Source organism: Sciurus vulgaris (genome assembly GCF_902686455.1).
Source record: "Sciurus vulgaris genome assembly, chromosome: 12".
NCBI classification, from domain to species: Eukaryota; Metazoa; Chordata; class Mammalia; order Rodentia; family Sciuridae; genus Sciurus; species Sciurus vulgaris.
The window spans coordinates 43,355,328-43,370,208 of record NC_136473.1 but is presented as its reverse complement, the minus strand read 5'-3'; the positions used below and the strand labels follow the sequence as shown (position 1 = coordinate 43,370,208).

General features: G+C 41.8%; 1 protein-coding gene across 16 annotated transcripts in view; it reads left to right on the top strand.

Annotated features, from left to right (window-relative positions):
* SVIL (supervillin) overlaps nucleotides 1-13,197 on the top strand; it is a 226,051-nt gene extending 212,854 nt beyond the window's left edge. For all 16 annotated transcript variants that reach the window (XM_079105799.1, XM_079105791.1, XM_079105793.1 and 13 more), the window contains 8 exons: nucleotides 1,358-1,463; nucleotides 2,145-2,352; nucleotides 3,598-3,731; nucleotides 6,704-6,859; nucleotides 8,058-8,201; nucleotides 9,226-9,350; nucleotides 11,926-12,081; nucleotides 12,174-13,197. In XM_079105799.1, coding sequence (XP_078961925.1) covers nucleotides 1,358-1,463; nucleotides 2,145-2,352; nucleotides 3,598-3,731; nucleotides 6,704-6,859; nucleotides 8,058-8,201; nucleotides 9,226-9,350; nucleotides 11,926-12,081; nucleotides 12,174-12,260 — 1,116 coding nt within the window. In that variant the 3' untranslated portion in view covers nucleotides 12,261-13,197. The remainder of the gene's footprint in view (nucleotides 1-1,357; nucleotides 1,464-2,144; nucleotides 2,353-3,597; nucleotides 3,732-6,703; nucleotides 6,860-8,057; nucleotides 8,202-9,225; nucleotides 9,351-11,925; nucleotides 12,082-12,173) is intronic.
* Nucleotides 13,198-14,881: the final 1,684 nt, after the last annotated feature.

The window sequence follows — 14,881 nt, the reverse complement described above, 5'->3', positions numbered from 1 at the left end:
ATATTTTTTACTATGGATCACATTTTAGAAATAGTGGTTAGCAATGGTTGTGTTTTACTTTATTCCTAATAGTTGGTAATTTCAACTGCTTTTTTTTTTTTTAGAAAGGCCAAACATGAATGTTTTAATCTTGCCTTCCAAAGCATTCTCAAAGTCTTGAGTCTTAATCTCTGTAGTAGGAGCTTCTCATTTTTTGTCAGTCCAACAAATGGAAATTGATTTTTAGACAGATGAAATACTGCCAAAAAATGCACAAAACAGACCCTGAGGTTGACAACTCATGGGGTGAATTGCTCTTACCTTTCAGGGTTCTCCAAACACCAGCTTGACAAAATATTTCCTCTTTAAGGGAAAATGTCTTGCCAAAGTGGGAGTGAGTCGATTCAACCCCAACATTATTTATGGTACAGCTAACACCTGATAAGAGATAAACATGGACAGGCAGAGAAGGTTGTGGGAGAGTCACATCACTCTGTGAAATGCTGGGGTGATGTGTTAGTCAGCTTTTCCTACTATAACAAATAACTGAGATAATCAACTCTAGAAGAGAAGAGGTTTATTTTGGTTCATGGTATCAAAGGTTTCAGTTCATAGTCAGTTGGCCCTGTTGGTTTTTGGCTGTGGTGAGGCAACATATCATGGCACAAGCATTTGGTGAAGCAAAACCACTTACCACATGGCCAGGAAATAAAATAGAGGAAGAGGAAGGGGTCAGGGTTCCACTATACCCTTCAAGGACACACCACATTGCCTAAAGACCCCCAGCTACAGCCCACCTCTTATAGGTTCCACCACCTACCAATAGCACCAGGCTGGGAACCAAGCCCTTAACACATGGTCCTTTGGAGAATAATTAAGATCCAAAGTACAGCAGATGGTTGCAAAGAATACATTTTCTCCCCAGAATTACTAAGTCATTGATTAGTCATTGTCATTGCTGAGAAGTGTTCTTTGTTAAGAATATGTTTAGTCTACGGCCATACCATCCTGAACGCGCCTGATCTCGTCTGATCTCGGAAGAATATGTTTAATCATGTTATATATCCATACCATAGAATATCACATAAGTATCAAAAATCATGTTTCAAAAGAATATTAAATGTCAGAAAACTAGTGATGAAAATGAGGCTTTAAGGCAACAGGAAACATCACTCCTCATTGTGTTTAGGAGAAAATACATACTTGAAAACACTTGAAAGAAATTTTAATAGTGCTTATCTTTAGATGATAGAGGTATCACTGACTTTTGTGTGTATGTCTTTATATTTTTCAGATTTTTCTACCATAGGCAGGTACTGTTTTTGTGACTTTGAAAGCCCCATCTCTGTTACCTGTTTTACTGTGTTTAAATGTGCAGGTCCAGGTTCTGCAGGGAAAGGAGCCCCCCTGTTTTCTACAGTGTTTCCAGGGGGGGATGGTAGTACACTCAGGGAGACGGGAAGAAGAAGAAGAAAATGCGCAAAGTAAGTCACTCTTACTGCTGGAATTTGATTTTTTTTTTTTTCCTTCTCCCCAAAGGTATTTTTATAGGGAAGGTGGTGGGAGGTGGGGTCTAAAGTTAGTCTGCCTTCATATAACTGTGGCTTTACCATTAAAGCCTCCTAATGTTTGCCTGATAAATCAGCTTTATGGGGAGCACATAATCCCCCCTGTCACCCCTGTGGAAGTTCTTTTGGAATTCGCCTTTGTATGCAATGAGACTGGAGATTACTTCACCTTGAACTGAATTCTGTCTACCTTGGATTTAGGAGGATTTTAAAAATCAGTAAATCTTCTATTATAAATTAGAATCTTTTGTTAGTCAACATCCAAAAAAAAAGCAAAAAAAGAAAGGAAGGAAGGAAAAAAGAAAATGTTAGTCTTAGAACCTTATGACTTATTTTATACATTTTGGAAAAAATGGTTGTTCTGCATTGTGGACTTTTGGCAACCTGCTTCTTCTGTTTCCAAAAGTATTTGCTCTCTGGGAAGACCACAAGCTGTCATGCTCAGCATGACTTCAGGCTGCAGGGGCCTCAGTTCCACCAGTCCTTTCAGTCCCTGCAATGTGGTAGCTGCCTTTGATTGCACAGCCCAGAACAGGAAAGGGCAGCTTTCCCATCCCTGGCTCAGTCATAACTCTGTGCTGCTGACGCCCCCTACAGGTGAGTGGAGGCTGTACTGTGTGCGTGGAGAAGTGCCCATGGAAGGGAATTTGCTGGAAGTGGCCTGTCACTGTAGCAGCCTGAGGTCCAGGACTTCCATGGTTGTTCTCAATGTAAATAAGGCCCTCATTTACCTGTGGCACGGATGCAAAGCACAAGCCCACACGAAGGAGGTTGGAAGGACTGCAGCAAATAAAATCAAAGAACAGTGAGTGTTGTGTGTGTGCCGAGCTCTCCACAGAAGGGGCTTCCTGGGGGACACAAGCAGGCTAAGGTATTAAGATTTCCCAAGACACCCACCTCCCCACAGACTACTCCCCCACTGTGGTATGCTTAGAGTGACAAGGGATGGTCATGAATGTCATCAAGGACCTCTGACATCCCAAGTAGGTAGAAAAGACACACATCTCAGCCAAGGCTCCAACCTGAGGGCTATCTCCACTTTCTGAGCATTTACCTACCTCAGTACAAGGTAGTGTTGAGTCAGGCATGGTGACATCTGCCAGGAGTCCCACTTAGCTACTTGGGAGGCTGAGGCAGGAGGATCACTTGAGTCCAGGAGTTCAAGGCCAGCCAGGGCAACATAGTAAGACCCTGTCTCAAAAACAGGAAGGGAGGGAGGAATCAGGACAGTCTTGAGAACAGCAAGGGAAATGACCCAGCAAGCATTTTGAGTTTCTTTCTCAGAGGTGCAGCTCAGCTTGTGAATGATATGCCTGGAGTCCCTTGATATTTACAGAGCAATGGAAGAGGAAGTTTCTTAGGCCACCCAAATGCTGTTTGGTTTATCTTATTCTCTGGGCACCAAAACCAAGACTGCTATAAAACTTAGCACTGCATGGAGAAGGCAGAGAGGAGAAGGGAGGGCATGGCCTTCCGTCAGGCAGACAGATGGAAGCAGAATCTCAGAACATCACTCTGGGCCATGGCAGGGAGGGAAGGTAAATGATGGTCAGTGAGGTTTCCAAGGACAGTTGTCCCTGGTCTACTTTTTCACTTGGACTACTATGGAAAAAAAATATTGAAGAACTCATTCATTGATGCATTCAACAAATGTTTATTGAGCACCCACATGGTACCAAGCACAGATTTAGGGACTGGGGAATTGGCAGTGAATACATCTGTCTTTATCCTCTTGAAATTTGTGTTCGAGCAGAAAAGGATGGGAAATAGTAAAAAAAAAAAAAAAAATGTGTTATGTATAAAAGTGTATATTATTTTCTTTGCATATTATATGTAATTATACATCCCTCCCCAGGAGCAGGCTGACCCCTCCTCTTCTAACACAAACATACTCATAAACCACAGAATGTTTTTTTCATTCATTAGTAAGAATTGCTTCTAATTAGAAAGTAAAAGATAGTGAGCTGATCCGTAGATTTAGTCTTGAATAATTTTGTGCTGTTAGCACTTTCCGGACTTATGAAAAAATATTGGTGTTTCTCCCGTGCAGATGCCCACTGGAGGCAGGATTGCACAGTAGCAGCAACGTGACAATACATGAGTGTGACGAGGGATCTGAGCCACTGGGATTCTGGGACGCTTTAGGAAGGAGAGATAGGAAAGCCTACGACTGCATGCTTCAAGGTAAAGCACTGACCATAAACTTCGATCACTTAAGATTCACTAATTTTTTCAATAAATATTTATGAAAAATACACTATATCTAACAAAATGAACCAGCCAAGGGGATGTCCCCCCAAGCCTACCACCAATGAGGAGGCTAAGGAATATGCTGTAAGTGACCGATTATAATACAAAATGGAAGTTGTCATGTGTCATGAAAGAGGCACAGGTCAAGGAGGCTGCGCATGGAGAAGAAAAAGGATTTCTTCTTCCAGGAAAAATCACACACAACTCCATGGAAAAGATGGGATTTGCACAGTGCCTTGGAGGTTGGTATGACTTGAAGAGAAGACAAGAAAATTCCAGGGAAACATCTGAGCAATAACATGATGTAACCAGTAGAACAAGATGCTGCATGGTTTGACCAGCAGCCAGGATGCAGGGAAGAGGTGGGAGAGTAGGTCTGAGCCAGATCTGGAAGGATTCTGAACTTGAACAAGAGACCAGAAATTCTGAGCCACCCAGAGGCTCTGCCATTCATAGAAGTCACAGTAGGAAGAGGAGATCTGAAGGCAGTGTCAATCTTATTTAGTAGATATTTAATGAATAATGCATACTTAGGAGATGTTTAATAAATAAGTGGGATCATGTGAAAATTGCCAGCAACCTGTGAACTTGGAGCCTCAAACTGAGAGATAGATTGGAGAGGCAGACATTGAGGATATGATCATGGTCTGCTAAAAGGGGGCAGACAGGAGAAAGAAGTAGTTAGGGGACCCTTGTGCCTCATGCAGTAGCTCTTAACCTTTCAGAAACTGGCAGGTCCCTGTGAGAAAGCAAGGGACAGAGTCCTTAGAAAAGGGCATAGTAAGATGTATGTGTACTGTGTTGGTCAGGGTTTTTACATTAAAGCCCCATCAGCTGACACTCATCATTTAAAGGAGAGTAGACAAAGATGGAACACCTGACAAGTGAGAAAATAAGGTCAGTAGAATGTCACAGACATCTAGATTTGAACAAATCATCAAAGAGAGGACAGTCACCCTTGCTGATGGCACAGAGTTCAGGGATTAGGACATTTCTTTCCAACATTTCTTTGTTGGATTGATGATAAGTTGCTCATCAGACGTCTTTTCCAACCAATGCCAAATCAGCCCAACGGAGGTCAGAGTGGCTTCCATGAAGGGAAGAGGAAGCCAGTATGAAGTTGGAAACATTGAATAATAAAAGGAAGGGAAAACTATACACGTGGAGCACCCCTTATCTGAAATGCTTGGGTCTAGAAGTGTTTTGGAGTTTGGATTTTTTCAGATTTTGGAATATTTTCCTATACATATTATAGGGGTATAAACTTGGTAGGGAACCAAGTTTAAGTGCAAAATTCATTTTTGTTTCACATGTACTTCAAACACACAGCCGGAAGATAATTCCATGGGATATTTTTGGTGTGCCTGCGTTTCTCCTGCAGTTCATCATGTGAGATCAGGTGTGAATTTTTGGCATGTGGCATCATGTCAGTGCTCAAAAAGTTTTGGATTTTGGAGCATTTCAGATTAGGGATGTTCAACATGTAGTGGGAGGGACATCAGAGTCAAAAGGAATGTTTTTAGGCACTGGATGATTTAATGTGTTACCTATTCTTGATACCATTTCAGGATGGAGCAGAAGGATCCAATTGAGAAGAGGGATTGAAATGTAGAAATGGATGATTAAAGGAGGAAAGTCCATGAGTGGCAGGGATCAAGGGGACAAGGGAAATTCAACTTAGGGAGAGGATGACATCTTTGTTGCTTATTGAACATCATCTTTGTGTCCAACTTTATAATGAAAGTTATGGAGCCTGTGAAAATGCCCATTGTCAGCTGGAGATGACAAATGTAGATGACCCGTGGGTGGAGGCAGGAAGCAGCACTTAGACAGACGCTCATTCTCCTAGGGGGAGTACCCTACCACACCCCCTTTTTACTTCCCGTTGCTAGAGAATCAAGGCTGCCTCAGTCAGTTTTCCATTGCCGTGACAAAATACCTAACAGACAACTTAAAGGGAGAAAATGTTTTCTATTCCCGTTAACTTTTCCAGTTTGCGTGAGCATCTTCAACTTACAGGTGCTCACTTGGTTTGTCCCTGATGGAACCAGCATGAAGCATTACAGCTTCTCAGAGCTTGCAGTAAAAGTTTCACTGACATGAAACTGGCAATCTTTTCCAGAAAACTCCCTTGAATTGCCAGAATCCTCTTTGCAAAGTGCCTTTAACAATGCACATTTTTAGTCATTTGTATTTCTACTTTGGCAAATGTTTTATTTATGACTCTTGAACTTTTTATTGGATTATTTATCTTTTCCTTTTTTGAAATTTTTATTTGGTACTGGGGATTGAATCCAGGAGCTCTTTACCACTGAGCTATATACCCAGTCCTTTGTATTTTTTAATTTGAGACAAGGTCTCACTAAGTTGCTGAGGATCTTGCTAGATTTCTGAGACAGGCCTCAAATTTGGGATCCTTCTGCCTCAACCTCCCAAGTCGCTAGAATTACAGGCACAAGTCAAACTGTACCTGGTTTAGCTTTTCTATATTTATGTACCTTCATATATTAAGGATATTAACTAGTTGCTATATTATTAATGTTTCCTATTTTGCTATGTGCTATTTTATTATTAAAAATTTTATATATTAATTTTTTATTTTTATATTATGTGTGTCTTCCCCTTGGATTACTTCTTTTATTTTTGAAGTTAAACAGGTCTTTCCTGGGCTGGGGGGTTATAGCTCCATGACTGAGCACTTGCTTAGCATGCGCAAAGCCCTGGGTTTGATTCCTAGCACCACAAAAAAGAAAAGAAAAAAGATCTTCCCCATCTCCAAGCTCAGATGAACCCTACCTATGTTTCCACTAATTCCTTGAATTATTTCATGTTTTGCCTTAATTCTTGAATCCCTCTGGAATTCACTTTGATATGTATGTGATGCTTCATTCTCTTTTCTTTCAAAGATCCTGGAAGTTTTAACTTCGCCCCCCGCCTGTTCATCCTCAGCAGCTCCTCTGGAGATTTCTCAGCCACAGAGTTCGTGTACCCCGCCAGTGCCCCCACTGTGATCAGCTCTATGCCCTTCCTGCAGGAAGATCTGTACAGTGCACCACAACCAGGTGAATCCTACGCAGGCACAGCTCATTCTGAGTACCTTCCAAAGGCCTTTGTATTTCACGTTAGCATTTATCAGGTAGTTTCTCTTTGCCAAGTGCACTGCCAGAATGTTTGCTTTTGTGTCTAATTTAGTCCTCACACCTACCCCAAAAGGAGGGAGAGTGAGATCGACCACATATTATAGCATAGGGAACTAAAGCTCAGTTACTTCATCAACCAAAGGTGCCAGTTAGTAAGTTGAGTGCAGGTATCATTTTGTTGTCCCTGCTATTCTCTTAGCCTTCCTCTCAGACTTATTGCTTCCTGGTCCCCAAATGAACTGCCCTTGCTCCAGCCATCATGTTTGCATTCAAAACAGAAGGAAAAGGGAAGGGCAGGGCAGTATTAGGCATGTCTCTCTCCTTTTTATCAGATAAAGAAAAAAATAAGAAAATCCCCCAGCAGACTTCTCACATTCTGTTGGCCAGAGCTTGTCATGCAGCCACCCCAGCTGTGCATCCTGCCCCCTTTAGCCCCCGGGGCTCAGGATGACTTATCAGCCTCCATGGGGCTTTTATTTTAAAGCGCAGGTTGTTTCCCCAGAATTCCAAAATACATGTCAGAAATGAACTCAGGATGAAATGAGCTAGGAAGTTGGAGATCCCTTTTGCCATGTAGAATATCATTCAGGCCAAAGCTTGTGGAGGAGAAAAGGAGGAGGAAGAGGCAGAACAATTACGATTTTTAAAGCCCATTTCTCTCTAAGAAAACCATAGACTTAGATTGTGGCTAAACAGCCCAAAAAGAGCATGAACACCAGAGGGAAAGGAGGATGTGCTCTCTAGCTTTTATTATGTTCTTTGGAGATAAATGGAGGCTAACAGCCCCTTGAGGGCTTAGCACAGCCTTACTAGTATCCAGAAGAGCCTAGGGCAGGCCTGTGGTTGAGCTGGGGTGAGCAAGGAAGACCCAGAGGAGAAGGAAAGAAAGACACCACATAGTTGTCACCTCTACTCTCTGCCTAAAAGGTTTTCCCAGGTTAACTACCAAAGGGCTGAGGTGTGCCAGGGCCTTCCATGTGAGTCTTTGCCTCTGAACTTCAGGGTGATACCACAGGCTGACAGGGCAGGAGGGGAGAAGGCACCCCTTATGTTTAGGACAGAGGAACAGAAGTGCCAGGAAACAGCTCCTGATTGTGTGGTTCTGTCCTCACACTACCAGCGCTTTTCCTCGTTGACAATCACCATGAGGTGTACCTCTGGCAAGGCTGGTGGCCCATCGAGAACAAGATCACCGGGTCTGCCCGCATCCGCTGGGCCTCTGACCGCAAGAGCGCGATGGAGACGGTCCTTCAGTATTCCAGAGGTGAGAGCTATGGGTGGGTACGAGCTGGGGACCCTACAGAGGCCCAGGTCTATCTTGCCCTTCTGCACATGCCCGCCAGCCTTGATGAAGCTGGGCAATGGCAGAAAAACCAGTTTTTCTCCTTTCACTTTTTGAGGCTTATGAATTTTATGAGCAGTACATTCTTGGCTGCTAGCAATGAATGAGAATTCATTCTTCTCTTTTATAGTATGAGATCATCTAACTTGTTACCCTAAAGGTGTATTGTGGAACACTGCAGACTGACTAAATCCCTTTTGCCCTGGGGATTAATCATGCCGTGAGATAAGCCAGCCTCTGCCATGCACATTATCTGCAGGCAACCATTGAAGAGAAATCTCCCCCAAACTGGCTAAAAAGTCAATGTTGACCTTCTTGTCATTCGTTATTATTTTTAGTATCACATCCATAAAGAAAGACTCATAGTTCATCCTCCTGAAATAACGTGGTCTTTTAGATGACATAAAGATTCCAATAATTAATTTCTTATTTGAATGTTTATGGTCTTAGTGATTAGCTTCATATCACCGAATATGTATAGTTGATTCTCTTCTTGAAAAGCTCTTTCATAATAAATAGATTTTTAAACTTTGCAGCAAGTGTTAAAGCTACAGTGGATGTATAAAATGCTGTCATTAGCAGCCTAATGCCATTAGAACTTTATCCCATGTTGGGAAGTCAGAGGAAAACTCCATAGGTGAATAAGGAGGAAGAAAATGTCCCATCAGGAAGCTCCAGGGAGAGGCTTCAACCCTTCCAGGGACTCAGAAGCATTTTTGTTGGGCTTGGGAAATAAAGTCAGGTCAATTCCATGTTACTGGTATAACCAGCCGTAGGCATGAAATTAACTTTATAGATAAACTTCATCCATGTGTTGTTATAAACTATTCATATCCCATACGTGGAGCATGAGTAAGTTCTGAGCAAAAAAGAAGAGATTCCAGGGGAAAACAGAGGAAGACAGGGCCCTTGGGTCTGCCAACATTTGCATTCCATGTAACTACAGGAAAGAATCTCAAGAAGCCACCCCCCAAGTCTTACCTTATCCATGCTGGTCTGGAACCCCTGACGTTCACCAACATGTTTCCCAGCTGGGAGCACAGAGAGGACATTGCTGAGATCACAGAAATGGTGAGCACACTCCCTGTCTCTGCCTTCTAACCACTGGTGGATGTCACCTAGGAAAGAAGCATCCAATTGCACTTTCAGAGTGGGGACATATTTTGCCTTTTGCAGCATGCTAACCTGTCTACATAGGATTAGCTTAGGAAGTGGAGGAGCCTAATGGGAAATCAGTTAAACGCTTCTGGTAATTTTCCACACAAGTAACTCAAATTTTAAATACTGACAAGCAAAGGAGAATTTAATTAAGTAAAAACTGCTACCTCTTCATTCTGTTAGCTAGAAATCTGTTGCTTCACAAGGTCCATGTGATGTGGGGCCAAGTCAGGACATTTCAGATGTTAGCCTTGTGTAGAAGAGACACAGAATAAAATGGTGAAGAATAAAAATGTTCACATAACTCAGGGGATGAATGTGTTGTTACTTTCATGAGAAGGTATTGCTCAGTATCTCGTAAATAATTATCTTTTATGCGACCACCTGGTATACATGAGCTATCCATCACACTTCTACCTACTGAAAGATATTCTTATCCAGAGTGTTTTATTTTCCAACTACGGAGACAAGAAGCTTAGCAAAACTATGTAGAATTTAATTTATGAGTTAAATTCGCTAGCTGTAGCAATTCCAAAGATTTCTTTGGTTTGATGGCAGAGTTTCAGTCCCTCTTGATTTTGGTGCTCTGCAGGAGAAAACTGCTTTTCTGGGAAAGAGAACCTGGTTGTATTTTATAGGAAATCTTCAGTAATTTTAAACAAACAAAAAGAATCTGCTGCTGCGTAGCAATAGAGAGAGCCTATGCAGTACTGCAAATGTTGCTGCTCAGTCCAACTTCTCTCTTTTTTGGTGCTGGGGATAGAACCCAGGGCCTTGCACTCTACCATCCCTGGCCCCTTTAGCCTGTCTTTCTTTAACCAGATGAATTTGATCTACACAGGGAAGGGGTTGATTTGAAGGCTGATCTCTGACACAGAACAAGATGGTTCTGTTATAAATCATAAATACAAACAATAATGTGTGAATAGTAAATATGGGCCCGCCAAATCCAAAAGCTGCCAGGATTACCAGCGCCATGGCTGCCTCCTGTGGTCTGAGCTCAAGGATGTAAATTGCCATCATAGTTCTGTATTCACTATAGATCCTTGGGGTTCAGAGATAGGCAGGCCTGAGGTACAGGCCTGTGGGATCTCAGCCAGTGAAAGACCAGGCTTCCCGGCTTCCCACACCAGCAATTAAGATTCACTGAGTGCTCACTCTGTGCTAGGCACTGATCCAAGTACTTTACATTTACTTTCTCCTTTAATTATCAGGACAGTCCATTAAGATTCATCTTATTTTTATCCCTGTTTTGCCAGTGTAGGAACAGAAAGCATGAAGTCACTTGTCCTATGTCTAAGAGTCAGAGAATAGAGGGCCCTGTGCACAGGAACAGGCAGGCTCATTTCTGAAACCCCTCTTGACCACTGGTCTGAATTTGGCAATAGCTCAGTCATTCATTTTCCCATCCACCTACCCCAAGGGAAGGCAACCCATCTGGGATCCAAGTTTAATGAAGGAAGATAATTTATCCAGAACAAACTGTTCAGATTAAATGCACACATTTGTAAGAATGAAAGAAAAAAAACAAACTTGAGTCATTCCCAGAATGTTCTAGGTACATTTGTGTGTGTGTGTGTGTGTGTGTGTGTGTGTGTGTGTGCACGCATGTGCGGGAAGGGGATGAACCCAGCGCCTTGTGGATGCTAAGCAAGTGTTTTACTGCTGAGCTGCATCCCCACCCTTCCCTTCCTCACCTTCTTTTTCTGTTGTGGATTAAGAAATGAGGCCTGGGGGAAAGGAGAGAGGGTGTGATTTCTTTTAAGGTTAATTATTTTAAAATATTTTTATTTTATTTCATCACATTTTAAAATATTTTTATTTTATTCCATTATTTGGAAGCTTCTAATGTCTAGACTTCAAATTCAATAATCTTATTCCATAATTCACTTGGGTTTTTTTTTCAGGGGGGCTAAAGATTGAATTCAGGGGCACTCAACCACTGAGCCACATCCCAGCCCTATTTTGTATTTTATTTAGAGACAGGGTCTCACCGAGTGGCTTAGCACCTCGCTTTTGCTGAGCCTGGCTTTCAACTTGCAATCCTTCTGCCTCAGCCTCCTGAGCCGCTGAGATTACAGGAGTGCACCACTGGCCCATAATTAACTCTTGGGAGAGTCCCTAAACAGTTATTTTCTCTTTGTGATGCTGGATATCAAACTTAGGACCTTACACATGCTGGGCAAGCAAGCGCTTTTCCACTGAGTTATACCCCAACCCTCTCAACACACTTGTTGGAGGCAGACTTGACCAGGATTTATTTGAAATTTCATGTAGGGCGAAAAATCATCTAGAAGTCAGGAGAACCATGGGGCCCTGAGATGTTCCTCTGTACTCAATGACCCTCTTCCCTGCCAGTGAAGCTGTGAGTCCCTGCCCCTCCAGGCTGTGGCGTGGATGGGACAGGGCTACTACGTATTTGCATGCACTTGATGAAATGTGTTCAAATGTGGAACACCCTGAGTTTTCTCTGCTCCCTCCTCTTCAGGATATGGAAGTTTCGAATCAGATCATCCTCGTGGAAGAGGTCTTAGCCAAGCTCTGTAAAACCATCTATCCACTGGCCGATCTCCTTGCCAGGCCACTCCCGGAAGGAGTGGATCCTCTAAAGCTTGAGATTTATCTCACGGATGAAGACTTTGAGGTAAGCGTTGCTTCCAGTGGGATGGGAATGAAACAGCACCAGTATTCCGAGCAGCCTTTCACTCAGCGGGGCTTCTCTTGTGCTTCCACTAGTTTGCACTGGACATGACGAGAGACGAATACAATGCGCTGCCCACATGGAAGCAGGTGAACCTCAAGAAAGCAAAAGGCCTGTTCTGAGTGGGAGAAGAACTGGTGGACGCCTTCAATACCATTGCACCAGAAAGATGGATAATTTTTTGGACTGGTATTTTTTTTAAAGAACGGTATTTTTAAACCAGAGTTTTTCAGAACCTGACCTTATTAACTGTTCTGCGTGTCCCGGAGTTGTGCATTTTGTAAATGTTTCAGAGAACTCTTCGGAAACTGCCTTTTCACAGTTCAGGGGTGATGTCAGTAAAAGCATCTGTTACTTGCACTTCGCGATTCCCCAGCAGCGGCTACAGCACTGCCCTCTTGTTCCAGTGAAGCATTGCCTTTTTGGGTTTGTTTGTTGTTGTTGTTGTTGTTATTGTTGTTTTTTTTTGTTTTTTTTTTTTTTTTCTGAAGCAGTTCTCTTTATAAAAAGTGTTATTTTGATAGTTTGTGGATTCTAAAATATATATATATTTATATAAACACCATATAAATCAATATGTATTTAACAAAGCAATATGTATTCATTCACTTTTTTTTTTTTTTTTGGGTGTCAAAATAATATTAAAAGGTAGATGGAGTTGCTTCTGTTGAATTAGGTCTGCCACCCGTCTGTATCCTCACATGTGATCAGAAGCGCTTCCTTCGCTGTTAGGTCTGACTTGTTCTGAGTACTGCTTCCGGTGCTAAAATGAACAAAGAATTTGTACTTAATGGCATGGACTCTGGCGAGTCTATGTAAAACCAACCTTTCTACCTTAATATCTCCCCCAAAATGTATAGTGCCTTGTTTTTATGTACAGTTTATATACAGAAATGTTTGCTCTGCATTTTTTTTGATGATGGTTTGGAACATTATTTACAGTTTTACTCTCAAATAGTAGAAATAAAAACATCTCAGTTTCTAATACTGTTGTAAACAATTACACATGTCATTTTGTGACAGGACTCCAAAATAAAGACTTCAGGATAATCACAACAATTAACTGATTCACATTGAATTCCAAGCATGTTCTTTTATGGGGGGAAAAACCAGATTTTGTTTTTATGATTGTCAACCTAGTACCAATATTTTGCCATTAAATATTAGCTGTTATAATTTGAATTTAGTTTAGGGCAATATTTTATACACGATCATAAGACTACATAGATATTTGACCCATAAAATTAATTCTGAGTACTGTGGTGAAGACATAGTTTTACAGACCATTCATCAGAAGCTTTTAACTCTACAATTATATACATTTCAATTTCAGGAGCTCAGTGAATATGTAAGATACACAGAAAACAAAATGAGTTTGGAAACTCCTTCACAAGTTCCTATGTTCTTAAAATGGCAAATCCAGGGCAGGGGCTATAGCTCAGTGGTAGAGCATTTTCTTAGTATGTTTAAGGCTCCACAACAACAACAAATAAATAAGTAAATAAAACAAATTCATGGTTTTGAACAGATTCTACAATGAATCATTACAGTCCTTTCCCCTCCTTTTCAGTCTAAATTTAAGATATTTTATAATCACACATTTGCCTTAAACTTTGTAATTTATGTGTCCCAGCCTGGGACTATACTGGGGTCAGGGCCTATGAACCACGCCTGGCCCCACCACACTGTGATTGTGTGATACTGGGCAGGCACTGAACTTTCCCACCTTGGCTTCCTTAAGAAAGGAGACAACAACTAGTTCTCCTGCCTGCATCACAGGATCCTTGGCAAGGACCAAGTAGAAGCTCTTTTAAAAGAAAAGTTATGTTTGTTCTTCTTGGACGCCGAGTCTTGGATGTTTTTGTGTGCATATTTGGTTCTGAGGTCACACGGGACACAGAGTGAAGACCTAAATCAACAATTGTACAGGACCCCAACCTCAACAACCAACCCTCATCCTCTCTACCCATTCCTCATTCCCTGCTGGCAGTGAGCAGCATCAAGCAAGGACCCAGAGACAGAATGTTAAGGATTAGCTTTCACAGGCCTTTCTTGATCTCAGAGCCAGAGGAAGGACCCAAAGTGTAGTAATACAAATGCAAACATTTGAAAACTGAGTACAGTTGTTCCTAGTTGCAGGACTCCCTGCGGATCCCAAAGTCTACCAATGTTCAAGTTCCTGGTAGAGAATGGCATAACATTTGCATATAACCTGCCCACATCCTTCTGCATATTTTAAATAATCTCTAGATTACTCATAATACCTAACACCCTACAAATGCTATGTAAAAAGTTGTTATAGTGTATTGTTTGGGGAAGGAATATTCCCCCACCCCACCAAAAAAAATTCTATACATGTTCAGTTCAGATGCAGTTTTTTCTTTGAATATTTCCAATCTCTGGTTGTATCTGTGGACGAGGGCCAACAGTTTATTATTATGGCATCTGGCCCAAAGAAATCTTCTTGCTTTTAAAAAGTAAATACACTACATCTCACACACTTGCTGTTTCCCCACCAGAGGAATGCTAACAGGGCTGCTCCAGGCTACCTACTATAGATGTACCCAAAGATTAGATCAGAAAGATGGATTTGCAAGGGAGAAGGCTGGAGGCTTTCTGTTCCTATAATCAGTATGATGGATCTGCTGTGCCCGTTGAGCTTGTATGGAAATATCCCACTGGTTTCACAGTGTATAATGCTGATCCTTAAGAATTAATAGAGAAAAGAGATTAGCAGACCCAC